At 40.8% G+C, this 20,811-nt stretch overlaps 1 protein-coding gene across 1 annotated transcript; it reads left to right on the top strand.

Annotated features, from left to right (window-relative positions):
- The first annotated feature begins 203 nt into the window (after positions 1 to 203).
- Positions 204 to 2,382, top strand: LOC132904028 (uncharacterized). The gene is made up of 3 exons (XM_060953954.1): positions 204 to 686; positions 1,334 to 1,840; positions 2,374 to 2,382. Exons 1-3 carry the CDS (start codon positions 204 to 206, stop codon positions 2,380 to 2,382), a joined length of 999 nt encoding a protein of 332 aa, XP_060809937.1.
- The last annotated feature ends 18,429 nt before the right edge of the window (positions 2,383 to 20,811 follow it).

Genomic DNA, 20,811 nt, shown 5'->3' with positions numbered 1-20,811 from the left:
ACAGGGCCTGTCCACTGAGGTAGCTGTGCTGTGTGTTAAGCACGCTATTACATACTATACTAAGCGTAAAACACCAGTGGTGTCCTATTTCCTCGACCTATCCAAGGCGTTCGACCTGGTCTCCTACGACTTGTTGTGGCAAAAGCTTGAAAATACTCAAATTCCGAAAGATATTTTAAACATCCTTATTTGTTGGTATGGAAATGGACTACATCACTGCAGATATACAAAAACCAGCACCCTGGTCGCTTCTATACGCTGACGACGTGGTTCTTGTAGCAGAATCGTTGGCGGAAGTGCAAGCTGACCTAACTGCTTGGCAGGAGTCCTTGGAAAGGAGAGGTCTGAGAATCAGTAGAACGAAGACCGAATATATGTTCTGCGACTTCTCTGGTAGAGGTCCAGACGCTATTCCATGTCCATTAATTGAAGACAAACCTCTCAACAGAGTAGAAGAGTTTAAATACCTCGGATCCATTGTTGCACCCAAAGTCTGCGTAGAAAAGGACCTACAAAACAGAATCCGGACAGCCTGGCTGAAATGGAGATCCCTGTCCGGCGTCCTTTGCGACTCTAGAATGCCAATTAAAATCAAGGGCAATGTCTATAAAAGAGCAGTAAGACCAGCCCTACTGTATGGATCTGAGTGCTGGCCAATGAGGAAGTCGGACGAACAGAGGATTCACGTAACAGAGATGAATATGTTGCGCTGGTCTGGCGGTGTGTCTAGAATGGATAAAATCCGAAATGAATATCTCCGTGCCGTGTGGTTTCCGGCACTGTGCCGTGTGGTTCCCGGCACTATTACAAAAAAGAATAGGACCACTCCATCTCTTTCCCATGGATGTCGTAAAAGGCGACTAAGGGATAGGCTTATAAACTTAGGATTCCTCTTTTAGGCGATGGGCTAGCAACCTGTCACTATTTGAATCTCGGTTCTATCATTAAGCCAAATAGCTGAACGTGGCCATTCAGTCTTTTCAAGACTGTTGGCTCTGTCTACCCCGCAAGGGATATAGACGTGATCATATGTATGTATGTATGTATGAATATCTCCGTGGTACATTTAAAGTGGCAGACATACACGAGAAGCTTAGAGAAAGCCGCCTGCGCTGGTACGGCCACGTAATGCGAAGGGATGATGACCATATGACTAAAAAAGTTATGAGTATGGAGGAAGGCAGAAGACCCCGCGGAAGACCTCCAATGACCTGGATGCAGACAATAAAGAATGACCTGAAGAGTACATGCATTAACAAACAGACAACCCACAACCGTGTGGTGTGGCGCAGAAATACTAGGAGGGCTGACCCCAAATAAATTGGGACTATAGCCAGGAGAAAGAAGAAAGAAGAAGATTTGTTGGTATGGAAACCAGATCAACAATGTGCGATGGGACGGGTGTATGTCTCAGTCTTACAGGCTGGAGTGCGGGGTGAGGCAGGGGGGGCTGAGCTCACCAACCCTCTTCAATCTGGACATGAACGAGCTGATTGGGGAGCTCAGCAGCACTAGAGTCGGTTGTTTCATAGATGGCGTTTGCATGAATAATATTAATTACGCGGACGACATGGTGCTGCTGAGCGCCTCCGTCTGTGGCTTGAGAAGACTCGTAGCTATATGTGAGGCTTATGCAAAGTCTCATGGACTAGTATATAATGTGCTGAAGAGCCAGGCCACGGTCTTTGGGGACGGACGTAGGCGACCATATGTGGCTCTAGACGTGTTTTTGAATGGCTGTGCATTGCAATGGGTGAGCAAATTTAAATACTTGGGCCACATCTTGACGTCCGATCTGAAGGATGATGATGACGTTGAGCGGGAACGCAGAGCGCTGTCGGTAAGGGCGAACATGTTGGCTCGTAGATTCTCACGTTGTTCATTACCTGTAAAGACTACGCTCTTCAGAGCGTATTGTCCTACTTTTTACACTTGTAGCTTATGGGCTAACTGTTCGCGCGCATCGTATGGCGCCCTTAGAGTCCAGTTTAACAACGCTTTCAGGGTGTTGATGGGGCTGCCCAGGTACTGTAGCGCATCGGGAATGTTTGCAAAGGCGAGGGTAGATTGCTTCTACGCAACTATGCGGAAGCGGTGCGGCTCACTATGGGAACCGCCCTAAGAGACACATCTCATAAATGGTTTTTTCATAAGTATGCGGGGATGCATGTATTATACCTTAGGTTATAGCTAAATACTTACTCTTTCATTATATATAGGATTCTAATATCTGCCTATTCATATTTCATAGAAAAGAGCATCTAAAGTTAAAGAATGAGAAGACTACAAAAACGGCTGTGTAACTCTGATTTGTTTGGTATGATTTTATAGTACTATAATTTTAGAAATCATATAAGTGTGATACCATTTCAGAAAGCTTAAGATGTCTACTTTATCACAAAAAAAGAATGAGCCAATTTAGTGAACTATTATTGTATTATTAAAGAAAAAAAAACATATAGTATACATTATTTGTGCTACTTTCTTCAAACTTTACTTGGAAATTTGACAGTTGCCGAAGCTTGCCGAAGTTCTATTTTTTGTATTATATATTTGTAAAATTTTATATAATTTCACGGCAAAAAGTTTTTTTTTGCAGTTTTAATGCGTAACACAGTCAAATCTCATAAGATATGTAAGATCAGGTAAGATTTTTTTAGAGTACGTTTACTTAGAGTTTTCCTTCGTTATGATTCTCAGTCTGGACAGTCAAAAAACGAATGTGACCCAAATATTAGATCATGTTTTTATATTTTGCGGTATTTTTATCACCTATTTCTCACAGTATTTTGTTCCGTTCCCAAACAGAACCATTCAAAACCGCATAACCGCATTATGATAAATAAATTTTTAACAAATACTTTTGCACACGTCTTCCTTCATTATTTAGTATAAAATAGGGACTTGTTCTTGAAACGTTACAGTTCGTCATTATTTTTTGTCATACGCAAAAGTTTGTTAATACTTACTCTCCATAATGAGTGAATTTTCGTGCACCAGACGCGACTTAAGTCTCATATTGATTGATAGCGATACAAATTATGTTGATTCTTTATCAAATTATATACGAAACAATTTCACCGAATCTTCAGAAGCAAACATAGGAAAAATCATTGCTAGTATTCAAAAGTCTTTCATAACTCAGTTTCGACAACGCTATACTAAAGCGGGTCGAAAGAAAGATCAGTTTTTAAGTCAAAACAGTAGTTGGCTGGATGGTAAATTTACTGTGAAGCTAGAAGATCCTACATGCCAATCGGAACCTTCGACATCAGCAGGAAAAAGGGGAAGGCCTTCTAAAACGTATGAAGATAGTTCAGAAAGTACAAAGAAACGTAAAAACAAGGAATTGCTTGATACATGTGGGCTCGATTTTATATTCAACTCATACATACAAGGCTTAAGGTCTCAAAGCGAAGTAGAAGAAGCCTTCATTGTTGAAGTTTTACGAATGTTGCCGGCAGAAAAAAAGAGTGAAATACGCAAGAGTCTCCTTAACGAACAGGTAACTGCTTATTCAAAAGAAGAAGCTCTCAGCATCTTCACAGAATTAAATCTGAGTAAATCACAGTATGAAAATATGAGGAATTGTTTGATCATAAAAAACTGCTTATTATTTCCTTCATACAAGTTGATTCGTGAAGCTAAACGGATGTGCTATCCGCTAGAATCGAGCATTGAAATAACAAACATCAAAGCAAACATCAAATTGCAAGATCTTTTAGATCACACTTCAGCTAGGCTTTTAAAAATTAGTGATGTTTATAAAGTTGGTTCAACTCAGTTAACATTACATTCCAAATGGGGCTGTGATGGATCAAGTGCACAAAGCGAATACAAACAAGTCCTGCCTGAAGAGAGTGAGTTGATTTCAGACTCTAATTTATTTATATCATCCCTTGTGCCCCTGAGACTTATTGATACCAATACTAATGAAGTTTTGTGGTGTAATCCTGCTCCATCATCAGTCAGATTTTGCCGACCTATTTTGATAGAATTTTCAAAAGAGACTCCAGAGAAGAAACAAGTAGTCGATGAAATTAATGCTCAAATTTCAGGTCTAAGTCCTTCCCTAATCAATCATAATGGAGAAGGTATTGAAATAAAACACACGTTATTTTTAACTATGATTGACGGTAAAGTGGCTCAGGTTTTATCAGAAACTTCATCGAGTGCTGTATATACCATTTGCGGTGCAAGACCAACAGAGATGAACAATTTAGAAAAAGTTCAAAACAAACCTGTCGACGAAGCTTCTTATCAATATGGACTTTCAACTTTGCATTGTTGGATCAGATTTATGGAACTTATTTTACACTTATCTTACAATTTAGGATTTGCAAAATGGTCTGCCACAACTACAGAGAACAAAAATTTAAAAAAGGAAAAGAAGGCTTATGTACAAAGAAGGTTCAGAGAAGAACTTGGATTAAATATAGATAAACCAAAGCAAATTACTGGCAACACTAATGATGGTAATACGGCCAGGAGATTTTTTCAAAATTACCAATGTTCATCAGAAATCACTGGTATAGATGAGGAATTAATTAAACGATTGTATATAATACTTCAGGTTATGTCAAGCGGTAGAGGTATTGATGCCACGAAATTTGGTCAATATGCATTTGATACAGCACAACTGTATGTTAATAAATATAAATGGTATTATATGCCATCTTCGGTGCACAAGGTGTTAATACATGGTGAAAGTATTATACGACATTTCTCAGTTTTGCCTCTTGGACAACTCTCAGAAGACGCTCAGGAGTCACGAAACAAAGACTACAGGCAGTTCAGGCTTCATCATGCAAGAAAATGTTCGAGGACAGCTACAAACGAAGATGTTTTACACACACTTTTATATACCTCTGATCCATATATTTCATGTTTGAGAAAACCTTACAATAAAAAATATTTGGAACTTTTTGATGAAGCTATAGAGCTCTTGAGTGACTGTTAAGCTATATTTTTATATTGTCTTGATATTTGACGAAGTTATTTTATTTTATTTCTATTCATATTTCTTGTAACATAGATGTAAGTTTACAAATTATGTACTTATTTTTGTTCTACATTTTTTATTACTACTATTAATAAACTTTCAATTATAAAATGTATGTTATTTAATTGTACATATATCGAAGATTATCAGGAAAAAAAATCACGTTGATATCATCATTAACAAAAAAGTTATGGATTTATGAGATGAAAAGTAGTCAAAGTTCCCACTGTGCGGCTCCCTGGTGCGCAGGGTGCGGGACAGCTCCAACGCCATCTTGGCCATGAAAGCAAGCAGGCTGGACTGTGAGATTATAAATTATTGTTGCACTATCTCGGCAGGAGTTGTGCGAACATAACTTAGTGTGCTTAAAATATTATTACTTACTAACTTAGGATAAGTGTATTGTTACTAACAAAAATGAGTCAATGGTCACTTGAATAAATAAATTTATTATTATTATTATATGTCTTGGACTTCCTGTGTATGATGAAGGTAATATTACCATTGTTCCAATATCATCAATATTGCCGTCATTCATGATTGCGTCTCGAAGATAGATGTATTCTTCGTTGCGTAGTTTCTTCTGATTCAGTCTTATGTAAAGCATCCGTTCTGCTTCTATTTTTGCGTACATATCTACCAGAATCATTGCCAATCTAAGGTCTGCCGCGCCGATGGATGCATGGCTAGGGGCGAGCCTAGTCTCGAGCGTGCCACTTCCGCCATGGGGTTGGGCGACCCCCAGGTAATGGCTAGCCTTACCCTGGCATGCGGGGCTCTGCTGGGGCGGACAAAATTGTTCCCTTGCGTCTCGTGGGAATCGCATGGATGCAAATTTGTTGAAAGAGCACCTAAATGGCGGCGATGGTGTCCGTACCCCATCACGTCTCGTTCCCGGCGGGAGCGGTATGCGGTCTGCTGAAAGCCGCTTTGCGACGATGAATGTAAGAGGAGGAATGAAGGATAAAATTGAGGAAGTATGTCAGATGATGGATGAAAGACGGTTGGATGTGTTGTGCGTGAATGAAACGATGCGGAAAGGATGCGACGCGACGCAGCACGGCCCTTACACGGCGTATTGGTCTGGAATTTCCAGTACCAGCCGAGGCTGTCAAGGGGTCGGTCTAATCCTTTCTGCACGAATGGCTGAGTGTGTGAATGAGTATGAGTGTGTCAGCCCTCGTCTTCTATGGATTAGGCTGAAAGTTGGAATCACTCGGATCTTCGTTTTAGGCGTTTATGCACCGTGGGATGTGGGTTCGAGGGGTACAACATCAGCAAAAAGCGAAAACGAGGAGTTCTGGAATAGTGTAAGAGAAGTATTGAAAGTTACCAAGCCAAATGAGAAGATTATTATGTTAGGTGATTTTAATGGATGGGTGGGTGTAAAGCGTGATGGATATGAAAAGGTGCTTGGTGCGTTTGGTGACGAAAAGGTGAATGATAATGGAAGAAGTGTATTAGAAATTTGTCTAGAGTGGGATCTTTTTGTGTCGAACTCAATGTTTCAACATAAAGAGATCCACACCTATACAAGAGTGGAAGGTATTTTAAAAAGTATGATAGACTTTGTGATTGTGGATGAAAGATTGAAGAACAAAGTGCTGGATACCCGTGCATATCGCGGTGCTGGCATTGACTCGGACCATTTACTGGTGATATCCCGGATAAGGGGTATCTTCAATCGCTGGCGGCACAGGGTAAGGGAGCAAACCAGCGCTTTGGAAAGAGTGAAAGTAGAAAATTTGCAAGATATGGATGTAGGTAAGAAGTATATTAATAGACTGAAGGATGAAATTGAAGATTTAGATGAGAGGAGCAATATTGAAGATGGATGGAAGGAATTTAAAGAAAGAATTGTGAAAGTAGCTGTTGAAGTGTGTGGTGTAAGTAGAAGAAGGAAAGGGAAAAATCACAAAAATGCGTGGATGAGTAAAGATGTGCAAGAACTTGTGCGATTAAAGAAGAAAGCATGGCTGGATTTGTTAGCAGCAAAAGCTAACTTAAGAATGCAAGAGGTTATAGATGAGGATGTGAATGAAGCACGTAAGGAATATAAAAAAATGAAAGATTTGGTTAAGAAAGCTGTGATTAGAAAGAAAGAAGAGTATAAAGAGGATTTTGATAAAAGGCTATCAGAAGACTTTCAGTCAAATCTGAAAGTATTCTGGAAATCCGTAAGGTCAGCCCGAGGAAAAACTATAACCAGAGAGCTGACTAGGATCAGATGCCAGGATGGTAGCGTTGTGAAAGGAGAAGAATGTGTGCTAAAGATATGTAAGGACTATTTTGAGAGTTTATTTGAAAAAAAGGAAGAAAATAAGAAAGAGTTCTGCTATAGCGAAGAAAAAGAGAATGAGATGGAAGGCGAAATTGAAATGTTTAAAATTATGGAAGCACTTAAGAGTATGAAAGCGGGTAAGGCTGCCGGGTATGATAGAGTGTCGGTCGAGATGCTTAAAGCAGGAAAAAGCATCGTAGCTAGACAGTTGTACTGCCTTTTCAATTTGTGTTGGAGAAGCGGCCGAGTACCAAAAGATTGGTGTAAGGCTGTTATTGTGCCACTTTACAAAGGAAAAGGGTCACAACTGGACTGCAAAAATTATCGTGGTATAAGCCTGCTTAGCGTCGTCGGCAAATTGTATGCTAAGGTATTGATTAATAGAGTCAGGAATGAAACTGATGACAAAATATGGGATGCTCAAGCGGGATTTCGAAAGGGAATGGGATGTACTGATCAGGTCTTTTCTTTGCGGTGCATAGCCGAAAAATTTTTGGCCAAGAGTCAAAAAGTCTATTGCACATTCGTGGATTTGGAAAAGGCCTATGACAGAGTTGAGAGGAATGAATTGTGGTCAGCACTTTCTATGCATGGGGTGAGCAGTCTCTTGATACGAGCACTGAAATCCTTATATGAGGATTCGAGTGCTTGTGTCAGGATAAACGGAGCGCACACTGAGTGGTTTAAGATTGAGAAAGGTGTTAGGCAGGGATGTGTTGCGTCACCGTGGCTGTTCAACCTATTTATGGATAGTTGTTTGACAGATTTGAAAGAGTCTGAAAGTGGATTAAGGATGAATGAATTACTCGTCAAATGTCTGCTCTATGCCGACGATCAGGTTATACTGGCGTCATCAGCGGAGGAGTTACAGGAGATGGTAAACTGTATGCATGAAGCTTTAAAAGAGAAAGGAATGAAAGTGAACGTAAGTAAAACTAAAACACTGGTTTTTGAAATGGAGAAAGAAATGACAGCATGTAATATTTTGATTGGAGGAGAAAAAGTTGAGCAAGTGAAAGAGTTTGTATATCTAGGATCAAAGTTTACATCAGATGGCAAGTGTGATAGTGATATTGAAAGGAGAGTGAACGCGGGGAACATGGTGAATGGAGCTTTGCATGCCTTTATGAGCAGTCAGAAACTATCCAAAAAGGCTCGACTGGCTGTGCACAGGGGCGTGTTGGTCCCGACATTAATGTAATGGAGTGAAAGTTGGGTATGGCAAAAGAAGCACGAAAGCAGAATAAATGCAGTGGAAATGAGAGCGTTAAGGAGTATGTTGGGTGTGAAATTGAGTGACCGGATAAGGAACAGCGTGATAAGGGAATGTTGTGATGTGAAAGAAGATGTAGTTACAGGAATAGAAAAGGGTATGTTGAGATGGTTCGGTCATGTGGAGAGGATGAATGAAAACAGGTTGACTAAGCAGATATACAAGGAGAGTGTGGAGGGAAAGGTCGGGGTGGGAAGACCTAGACGAACATATCTTGATCAAATTAAGGACGTCCTGGTGAAGGGTCAGGTCAAAAGTGCCCGAAACCGCCGAGCTTGCATGAAGAGAGTTATGAATGTGGATGAAGCAAAGGAAGTTTGCAGGGATCGTGGCAAGTGGAAAGAGGTAGTCTCTGCCTACCCCTCCGGGAAAGAGGCGTGAGTTTATGTATGTATGTATGTATGTATCTACCAGAAATTGTTGAAATAAACGGCGAGTGTTTGTGAGTATGTGATTGTATATTTCATTGTCTCTGATCATTAAGCGGTAAGCATAGAACTCCTTGGAAGTGGCTTTTTTGTTTGTTTCTATGCCTGTTTCAGGATGCACTTGTTTTATATTGAAATGGTATCCGTCCTCTCCGTACAGAAATATTAATGGATATTGAAGAGCATCATAGGAACGGTGTGTCTCTGCAATGCGTTGTAGTCCTTTTCCTCTTCGTTGTACAATTATGTCACGGCTTGTATTTTCATTGTCTACAATTACGATGGCAACTTCATCTATCTGAGGTGCATTAAATCTACGTTTGTGCTCTCCAGGTGGTTTTTTATCGGCTCGAATTACAATTTTATAGTCATCAGAAATCATGCGGTCTAATGTTGTTTTGAATATGTAAATCAATTGATTGTATTTGTGTAAGATCTTCTGTACATTTCGGATTATTTCGCGACTCAATCCATTAAAATTTGTGCATCGTTGATCAATTTCTTGTTCTTCATTTCCGATGAATTATACTTGCAGAAATTTATAGTCTTCGTTAGGCATTGGCAGTAACGATCCTATTTTGTGATAAATTTGCCCCTGAATTGAAAATACATATTCAAATTCATTTCTATTAGTGTTGGTCGAAGTAACTCCGAAAGAAGTCATTTGGAAGCAGGAGTTATATGATCTTATATTTTGAAGAAAGTGTTTTGATTCTTGTGTTTCCCCGGTCATGTAATGTAGAAATTCCTGCGGAGGTGCTTCCAGTGGTGGTAGTCAAAATTTTCCATTCATGCAACAGAGACCTGGTGTTTCTTTACTGAATTTTTTCGCGTGGCAAAATTGGCAAATGGGGCATTTCACGTGAAGCGGACAGGCAAAATAGGGTGAGGTTCTGGATTTTGTTTATATTCTGGTTAGTTATACTCCTAGCAGATATGGAAGTGCACACAAAATATTTTTTTCGTCCGAAGCTTTTTTGCCGAATTATGAGCTTTTGAAAAAATACGTTTTAAGAATTCCATGAATTTTGGATGCCCATTACTTTATATAAATAAAAATTAAATGGTTTCTTATAGTTAAAAGAGTGGAAATTTAGATTTTTTTATGGAATTCTAAATTTGATTTTTTTTTCGTATAGTAAACCGGAAATGAAGATTTCAAATAGATTTTCAAGCAACTTCGACATAATTTTATTTTATTTCTTTAACATAAAATTTAAGCCTTATGTATGCTAATTACACACAAAAAAAAATATAACGTGATCTCCAATAGTTTAGAACCTAGAGCATATTGAGTACATGCACGTCGCTATAACAATTTTCTTAACATTCGTGATTATGGGCTAACATTTGAATATACTTCGTTATTAACATTTTATTCGTTAATTTTAAAATGCGAAAATTGATTTTATTAAAATATAAGAATGAAAATATATTTTATATATTAATATTAAGTATAAATATTTTAATTATAATAACAAATTCACCTGTCACTATTTGAATCTCAATTCTATCACTAAGCCAAACAGCTGAGCGTGGCCTATCAGTCTTTTCAAGACTGGTGGCTCTGTCTACCCCGCTAGGGATATAGACGTGATCATATGTATGTATGTACAAATTCACACAAAAGAGTTATTTAAAACTGTTAAACATTTCTTTCCAAAACAAACTACACCATCACCTTACTGATCACAGAATTGAAGTTTCTACCATAAAATATATCACTGATGGAGCTCCTCAACATTTTAAGAACAGATTCAACTTTGTTAATTTATTCTATTATAAACAAGACTTCCACATAGATTGTCAGTTACATTTTCATGCCACTGCTCATGGTAAAGGTCCATGCGATGGTCTTGGAGGAAACCTTAAACGATTGGCATCCCGGGCCAGCTTACAATCTAGAAATAACGCTATCAATACACCATTGAGATTGTATGAATGGGCAAAATCATCGTTGACTACAACGACAATATACTACTGCTCGAAGGAAAGTATTCAACAAGAGCGAGATTTTCTACGAACCCGTTTTGCTTCTGCCATCACAATTCCAGGAACTAAAAAATTTCATGCGTTTCTTCCAACCGATAAAGGCTTATGTGTTAAAAAAACTAGTAGTAGTGAAAATAGCAAAAATGTAAGAATTACAAAATAAATCTTTCCTTAAATACTTAATGATGAATAGATTTTTAATTAATAAAACAGAACCTGTCCAATGTATTTACTAAATATTATAATTCTTTATAGTCTTATAACAGTATTTAAATCCATATAGGTATACTTTACCTACTCGATGTACTTAAAGTTCGAAATTTAAATAGACCGTCTGAACTAATAAAGTACTGGATATGGCGAGCGATACGATGTGCATGTACTCAATATGCTCTAGGTTCTAAACTATTGGAGATCACGTTATATTTTTTTTTGTGTGTAATTAGCATACATAAGGCTTAAATTTAATGCTAAAGAAATAAAATAAAATTATGTCGAAGTTGCTTGAAAATCTATTTGAAATCTTCATTTCCGGTTTACTATACGAAAAAAAAATCAAATTTAGAATTCCATAAAAAAAATCTAAATTTCCACTCTTTTAACTATAAGAAACCATTTAATTTTTATTTTTAACAAATTGATTTATATAAAGTAATGGGCATCCAAAAATCACGGAATTCTTAAAACGTATTTTTTCAAAAGCTCATAATTCGCCAAAAAAGCTTCGGACGAAAAAAATATTTTGTGTGCACTTCCATATCTGCTAGGAGTATAACTAACCAGAATATAAACAAAATCCAGAACCTCACCCTATTTTGCCTGTCCGCTTCACGTGAAATGCCCCAAATGTTATTCATTTTTCCGATCACAACATGTTAATGATTGTAATATTTTTTCGTTGGGTCGTAGTGGAATGCTTCCTTTGTTATATTATTCTGAAACAATTGTAATTTAAGACTTTGTTGAAATTGGAATTTTAAATTTTGCGCCATTGCTACACATGCTGTAATTGCTCGCAGCGCCTTTCGAAACGCAACTCAAATAATCGTTGTTCTGAATGGAGTTCAAATACTCGACAACAGATGGCGCCACTACTTCACTTAATTTTCAAGTTAAGGAACTGGAAAAGCCCTAAAAATACGCCCTTTAAGTTTAAACGGGAACTTTCTTGTTCGAGGGGGGATAAAGGGCTATTGCACTATATAAGTCCCTTTATCGTATCGGGAATCCTTTTTAAGTTTTATCGGCACACACATTTTATCAACTTAGTTTTATTATAAATAATGATAAATAGCCTAAGATAGTTTTTAGAACTTTGTCAAATAGCCTATTGTTTGTTGTAATCTCTGCAATTAGTGCTGTCTGTAAAAATAGTAAATAGTCTCTTTTCTCTGCCTTATTACGTACATACATTAGTTCTGTGTGCTAAGCTGTAATGTGAGTGTGCGCAGCCATATTCCTGCCTTATAAAGTGTGTTAGTATGAGCAGTCTAGATTGCGGCAACTTATTGCACTAACAATTTATCGGAGGGTAACTTTTAAATTTTGTTGGGTGAATAATTAAAACAATTTTATTGCATAATTAAGCAAATTGTAGCAACCATTATTTACTAAAAGCACATAATTAGAAAAGTTAAAATTATACACGGTACGTGCGGAACTCGCCAAACCAGTAACGCCATCTACTGAGGCCCTGAAGCACTACAGTTTATGAACATTAAAATTTGTGATAATAATATATGAATTTTATAATGGCTAAGTGTGGAACTTGTGGAAAATTTCTATCCGCTACGGGTACTATGGGATATACACAATGCCCTCGCATGTACCACAAGGGATGCGTTGCGATACCAGAGGCTAATACACCCAAAGAATGGGTGTGCCCGGAATGTAAAAAGAAGCAGCGCAAGGGGGATAACAGCTCTACGCCTGTAAAAGGTGTTTGCGGAGCGGCGGAGGTGGTGTGGAGCCCTGAGATCGGACTGGATGCCTTGTTGTGTGTTTGTGTTTCTCACTCCTACAGCTGATTTGGAGCCACACAGCTTGCGGCTAGAACTGAAGAAGTTCATGGGGGAAATAAGAGAGATGCGCTGGGATATGGAGGGGATAAAGAAGATCAAAACCTACGTGTCCGTGTGTGTGTATATTATGTGTGTTATATTATACACTGTATATGATACCTTAAATTTAAACCTTTTGCGGCTCAACGATAGGTTAAATAGTTTTGATCAGCGGTTGGGGGGCCCTTGAGGGAAGGGTGGATGGAGCGGGGAGTGAGAGAATCTCTGAGCTAGAAGGAACAGTAGCTCAACTGAAGTCTGATCTTAACAACCGCGATCAGGAGGCCTTGCTCTCCGATCTTGACATCGGAAAACTCTCTGAGGTGAAGGGTGAGAACATTAACCACACGGTGACGGTCCTGGCTGCCAAACTCGGAATTACCCTTGAGGAGCGGGACGTCATGTTCGCCGAACGAGTAGGGGCGGCGGTGCACGCAGGCGGTTCACCGGCGGGCGGCGGCAGCGGCGAGAAGGCGCGCGGGCGGCGCGTGGTCGTGCGGCTGGCTCGCCGTCAGACGCGCGACGCGCTGTTGCAGGCTGCGCGGGTACGGCGCAACATCATCACTGCAGACTTTGGACAGGACGGGCCGCCTCGTAGGGTTTACATTAACGAGCGACTGACACGGGTTAACCGCCTTCTTTTCCACAATGATAGGAAAGCATGTCGTAAGCAGCTCTGGCGCTATTTCAAGCTCATTTCAACATTATGATAGCATAATTCTGTTGGGTGACTTTAATGTGGATCTGTTGAATGAAATGGATTGGAAATCAGTTAAACTCAACACTTTCCTAAGATACAGTAATTTGACTCAACTTGTGATCTTGCCAACGCATTTTACCGACCATTCACAAAAACTCTTAAATGTAATCTGCACAGACCTGCCGGACAACAACTTAGTTTTGGACAACATGGGACATGATAATGGCTATTGTATGCTAGTGTTCGAGTTTAACATAAAAAGTGAGAAACTTAAGCCCTACATTCTTAAATACAGATCTAAAAAGTACATTTGTATGGACAATTTTAATAGGGACCTCAACAGTCTGAACTGAGAACCTATGTCAAGCCTTGATAACGTGAATGATATGGTGTCTTATTTTAACATACATACATACATAAAATCACGCCTCTTTCCCGGAGGGGTAGGCAGAGACTACCTCTTTCCACTTGCCACGATCTCTGTATACTTCCTTTGCTTCATCCACATTCATAACTCTCTTCATGCAAGCTCGGCGGTTTCGGGTACTTTTGACCTGACCCTTTACCAGGACGTCCTTAATTTGATCAAGATACGTTCGTCTAGGTCTTCCCACTCCGACCTTTCCCTCCACACCCTCCATGTATATCTGCTTAGTCAACCTGTTTTCATTCATCCTCTCTACATGACCGAACCATCTCAACATACCCTTTTCTATTCCTGTAACTACATCCTCTTTCACATCACAACATTCCCTTATCACGCTGTTCCTTATCCGGTCACTCAATTTCACACCCAACATACTCCTTAACGCTCTCATTTCCACTGCATTTATTCTGCTTTCGTGCTTCTTTTGCCATACCCAACTTTCACTCCCATACATTAATGTCGGGACCAACACGCCCCTATGCACGCCCCTATGTCTTATTTTAATACTTTAATAATTTCTTTATTTGACCTTCATGCGCCTGTATCAACGGTTATTATCAGGGATCGCTCTCATCCATGGATCACTGAAATAGTCAAGTTAATGATGAAGCTGCGAGATGATGCATTGAATGCTTACCGTAAAAAAGGATAAGAGAGTAAGAAAGCATACTACAAAAACCTGAAATCTTTAGTCAAACAGGCTTTATATCATGAGAAATCTACTCTATCTATAATCTAATCTATCTATTGGCACAACTGTTTTCCATTTTGGCGCGGAGTTTGAGTTGCATCTGTTGTTTACATTAAATACAGTGCTATTTTTAGTTATATCATATCTAGTGTGTATTGCTAATTTCATAATGGATAAAAACATCGAACAAAGAGTTTGTCTTAAATTTTGCATTGCCAATGGAATATCGTGTTCGGAGTCACTGAAAATGTTACAGAAGGCTTACGGTGAATCGACTTTATCAAAAACTCGTGCTTATGAGTGGTACAAAGCGTTCAAAAGCGGTCGAGATGTGATGGAAGATTTGCCTCGCTCTGGTAGGCCATCAACGTCTGCAACTGAAGTTAACATCGCAAAAGTGAAGGAAATAGTGACTGAAAATCCTCATTCAACTTTGAAAGAGATAGCCACCGAACTTTCTGTATCTCACGAGTCGATCCGTACCATTTTAACTAATAATTTGGGTATGAAACATGTTGCCGCTCGGCTAGTCCCAAAAGACCTGAATTTTTTTCAAAAACTCAATCGCATGAGAGTCGCTGAGGACATACTAGAACGAGTCAATTCCGACCCAAAATTCATGAAACGCATTGTTACTGGTGACGAGACGTGGGTTTACGAGTTTGACATGCAAACTAGTCAACAAGCTTCGGAGTGGCGCCTTCCAACTGAACCGAAACCGAAAAAACCACGCCAAAGTCGTTCAAAAGTCAAAGTCATGTTGACTGTTTTCTTTGACTATCGCGGTGTTGTGCACTCGGAATTCTTGCCGGAAGGTCAAACGGTAAATAAGGAATATTATTTGAGTGTTATGCGGCGTTTAAGAGAGCAAATCCGACGAAAAAGGCCAGATTTGTGGAAAGAAAATTCTTGGATTTTGCACCATGATAATGCACCTTCGCACAAGGCCATCATTGTGAACGAATTTTTAACCAAACACTCAACAAATACCATCGAGCAACCACCATATTCCCCAGATATGGCTCCAGCCGACTTTTTTCTTTTTCCTAAACTCAAATTACCACTTCGTGGCACCCGTTTTCAATCGGTAGAAGACATAAAAGAGAATTCGCGGCGAGAACTGACCTCAATTCCGGAAACAGCGTTTAAAAAATGTTTTGATGATTGGATTATTCGTTGGCGTAAGTGTATCGTTTCTAAAGGAGCATATTTTGAACATGAACATGAACATGAACATTGGTACCACACCCAGCCAAGCAAAGCCTGACCCAGTCTAGCTGGATACACCAGGGGGCACAGATTTTATAGGGAGTGACACGCTCAGGGATGGGAGAGGAAGGCCGACCAGCCGCAACCAGTCGACCACAATCGACCGACTATACAGCCTATAGCCAATATAGGAATTGAGGAAGACGGGTATTGCGACGGAGGAGAGCGTTGATGTGTTGCGTCTTTCCTTCTTTCTTATTTTCTTTTTCTTCTTTTAATGGTTCGTTGTCAGTTTCAGTTATGTCGTAGGAATTTCATACTGCCGTGATGAATTTTGTTATTTGTCGCGATGTCTGCCCTTTCTGAAGAATTTGTAGTGTAGGATTTCATGAGGCCTTTGTAATAAATTGTGTAGGAATATTATCCCCGTTTTGATGGCTTTTGTGGTTGGTCGGTCGGCTGTTTCAGATCTGCGCTCACCAAGTCAGTTCTTGCTCCATCTTCAAGCCTTTATTCTTGTCATCCAAATTTGCCTTTAACCTGTGGCTTTCTCTCCTGTTGGCCGCTTGTTTCCAATATGAGTTCTTCCAGTTTGAGGTATTGATGTGTTATGTTTTGTTCAGCTTGTAGTGTTGTTTCTAATGTGTCGTGTTTCTTGTACACTTCCAATAGCAGCATTGGACTCTATGCATCGTGTTTTTCCAGTTAGTAGCATTGATTCCGATTTTATTTCCTCCCGTTCACCGCCCTAGTTTCAATTCCGTCCATATATTCTCTTGCCGTATTTTTCCAGATCTCATTTTCGCCTCCAATACCCGTGTTTCCTCAGGTTATTAGCATTGATTCTATACGTCTTGTTATCTCTAATTAGCCGCGGTAAATCCTTTACGTCGTGCTTTCTTAGGTTTGCAGCATTGATTCCAATATGATATCCATCAGTTCGCAGCATTAACTCTAATAAATCATGTTTTCCCGCATTCGTACTCTTGATTCCAATACGTTGTATGTCCTCGGGTTCGTAGCATTGATTCCAAAATGACCTCTATCAGTTCGCAACATTAATTCCAATACATAACGTTTTCTCGAATTCGCAGTCTTGATTCCAGTACGTCATGTTTCCTCAGATTTGCAGCATTGCTTCTAATATAATTTCCATCAGTTCGCAGCATTGGTTCCAATACATCGTGTTGCCTCGGATTCAATCCTTTGATTCCAATAAGTCATGTTTCCTCAGGTTCGCAGAAGTTGATTCCAATATGACCTCTATCAGTTCGCAGCATTAATTCCAATAAGTCATGTTTCCTCAGGTTCGCAGCATTGATTCCAATATGACCTCTATTAGTTCTCAGCATTAATTCCAATACGTCATGTTTCCTCAGATTCGCAGCATTGATTCCAATATAGCCTCTATCAATTCGCAGCATTAATTCCAATACGTCATGTTTCCTCAGGTTCGCAGCATTGATTCCAATATGACCTCTATCAATTCGCACCATTAATTCCAATACGTCATGTTTCTTCAGGTTCGCAGCATTGATTCCAATATGGCCTCTATCAATTCGCAGCATTAATTCCAATACGTCATGTTTTTTCGAATTCGTAGTCTTAATACCAATACGTTGTGTGTCCTCAGGTTCGCAGTACTGATTCCGATATGACTTACATCAGTTCACAGCATAAATTCCAGTACATCATGTTTTCTCCAATTTACAGCCTTGATTCCAATACAACGTGTTTTCTCAAATTCGCGGCGTTGATTTTAATAAGTCATGTTTTCTGAAGTTCGCAGCATTAGTTCGAATACATCGGTTTTCAGTATTTCCTACAGATCATAGATCGTAGCATTGATTCCAATATGACTTCTCCAGTTCTTGGTACTGATTTCAATACTCCGTTTTTCCTACATTTTCTGCAGCGTTCAATTTTGGTTCTAAAATGTCGTATATCCTCCAGATCCCAGCACTGATTTTGATGTGTTGATTTTCTTCAGCTCGCGTTACTTTTGCTTACTTCGTGAGCTTGCGGCAGGCTTTCAATACTAATATACAATATTATGAGAGTTAGTTATGTCTTCTAGCTTCAGCTCGCCAACAGGGGCCGTATTTTTGTGGCGTGGTTCTGCAGGAGATGGTTTAGATTTATTTTTATTTTACAATCAATGATGATGATGTGTGTGCGTTGTTGGTTTTATTTTATATGATGTGTTGTTTAAGGGTTGGTAAGATCTGTGGAAGGAAGGAACATAAGCCATGTTCTAAGTTATCTGGAAATATAAATGCATTAGTATTATTAATATTGTGCAACCTGAAAAACAATATTTATTTTAAACGCAATGTAGTGAACTGTCTAAGAGCCGTAATGATCCCAGCTTCTATTGTTTTTGCCAGATGTGAATTTTTCGTCCCTTGGCATTGTAGAGCAGGTAGCTGGAATGGGATAGGAGAAACTTTCTTTTTGACCAACTGCCCAAGCGGCCTTGTATTTTAGTATTGTTTTGGATTTAGCTATGATTTTTTAATATGTAGATTTTAGGTTTATGAAGCCCACGTGGTAACGGTATCAAGGAAGTGGACATACAGAATAGTTTTTTTTTTTTAAAACCTACTTAGTTAGTCTTAGTAATAAATATACCCGTTAAGTTTCTTCAAGATAGAATAATAGAAGCATATACGTATAGAAAAAATATGTCTTATACGTCCTTGTGTAGAATTACTTATACTCGATATCAAGTGGTGATATTATTCATTTGCTTTGTGCAGTTACCGATAAATTTTAGATATTGTTAACATCTAACGCTTGTTTTTTGGCCGCTTTGTACGACGAAAGCCAATGGAAAAAGGAAAGATCTCACCGGGTTTTCTGCAACACGAACGCACATATAGCTAATCTCACACATCACAACACAACACTTCATAATACAGTTTATGCAAACCTTTATAAAATATTATAAGGTTTGTAATTTCCCGCCAAAGTAGCCTCATTGCAACCGGCACTGCAAGTGGCCAACAGATGTGGCAGTCTATTGTGCTGGACACGACCGTGTTCGTCCGATGTCCAAACAAGACTCTTCTAAAGGAGCATATTTTGAAGGTGATAAAATAAATTTGGATGAATAACAAACAGTTTGTGTATTATTGATCTTTTCCTGCTACTTTCTTGACAGAGTAGTAAGGTCAAAGAAAGTTCCGAGTAAATGAGATCGGGGTCGGATCGTGCCAGTTGCCACAGCGGCTCCAAGTGTTCTGTGTACGAGCCCAACTGCAATATTTGTGTTTAGTGCTGTGTCATCCAACTTTTCATTAAAGTTTGGATGACAAGTCCCCTTTTTTTTTTTTTTTTACGTGTGGAAAGACCTTCGTCTACCCGGCCGGCTACGGGAAGTCGGACGGGTTATGTGGGGCTTGAATCCACTAAAACCACACGGTGCCATCGCCTACCGCTTCGTTGCCAGGAGTGTGAGCTGCCCTCGCCCATACTCCTGACGCGGCGGCCGCTTCCACGGCGGCCTCGGCTCGGCCGCTCTCCACGGAGCGGCCAGCGGGGTGACCCGTCGGCCTTCAATTCTACCCGCTAGGGGAGGGCGCGCCTGGCACAAGCGCGCCTTCAACCCAGGGCCGTTTCGCCAGGCAGCGGAATCCCGTTTCCGCCGCCCGACCGGCCCTTATTGTGGGGGCAGCAGGTGCAGGGCGTATGCCCGCCTCCTGCGCCCAGTGCGCCGGCGGCGTATGGGGAGGTCGGACGTGTCCTCTCTCACCCTTTCCGCCGCCTCTTTGCGGAGCATGACGCTCTCCGCAAAGGTCTGCACTGCTGTCCACGACCTCTCGCTGTCGACCATCTGTCTCACGACAGCCGGCAGGGAAAGGTCGTCCCCCACGACCGCGCGAAGCTCCGCGCGGTCTTGGTCCCAGGCTGAGCAAACCTCCAAGGTGTGCTGGGCGTCCTCGTCAGCACATCCGTCACAGTGGTGGCAGATAGCAGACGGCTCCCGACCGATCAGACACAGATACCCTCCGAAACAACCATGTCCGGAGAGCATCTGGGTCAGACGGTAAGTCAGGCTACCGTGCTGCCTCGCCAACCACTGTCCCAACACCGGACGGACCGCCTCGACGGTTCTACGCCCAGCAGTCGGCTGCTCCAGACTTTGGGACCACTCTTCAATGGAGCGCTGACACAGCTCATTGCGGCGTCTTGCGATCTCCCTCGGTGCCAACCGGTGACCCTGGGCCACGGCCTCCTCGCGCCAGAAGAACAGCGACGCGAGGGTTTTCGCCTCTAGGTCCCAGGGAATGGAACCGGCCAGCACAGACGCTGCCTCAAAGGAGATCGTGCTATATCCCCTTGCGGCTCTCGTCGCCATCAGCCTCTGTGGCCTCCGTAGGGAGGCGAGGTTTTTACCGTTCCATCGCACGCACGTGGGTGCCGTCCCCCGATTCACTACCGCTAGCCCGTTAGTGATGAGCCACTCCTCGATAAGTGCACCCCGCGCATCTGTTGCGGGGGATCCCCATGCCGTTGATTTGGCATTGAGATCTCCAGCAACCAGCATGGGGAGAGGGTGACTCCTCAGGACCAGCGCCTCGACCTGGGTCAGGAATGACTCGAACTCGTTGAGCGGACGGTTGGGCGAGAAATAAACTCCAACCACAACCAAGTCACCCAAACGAGCTGAGACCACTCTATGACCTCGCACGACACATGTAGGAGGCGAAGAGCTCGCCGAAGACACGATCGCCACCGCGCTGTCT

The sequence above is a fragment of the Amyelois transitella genome, chromosome W, assembly GCF_032362555.1.
Source record: "Amyelois transitella isolate CPQ chromosome W, ilAmyTran1.1, whole genome shotgun sequence".
NCBI lineage: Eukaryota > Metazoa > Arthropoda > Insecta > Lepidoptera > Pyralidae > Amyelois > Amyelois transitella.
Note: the sequence above shows the minus strand (reverse complement) of the source record. Positions and strands in the feature narration are given on the sequence as shown.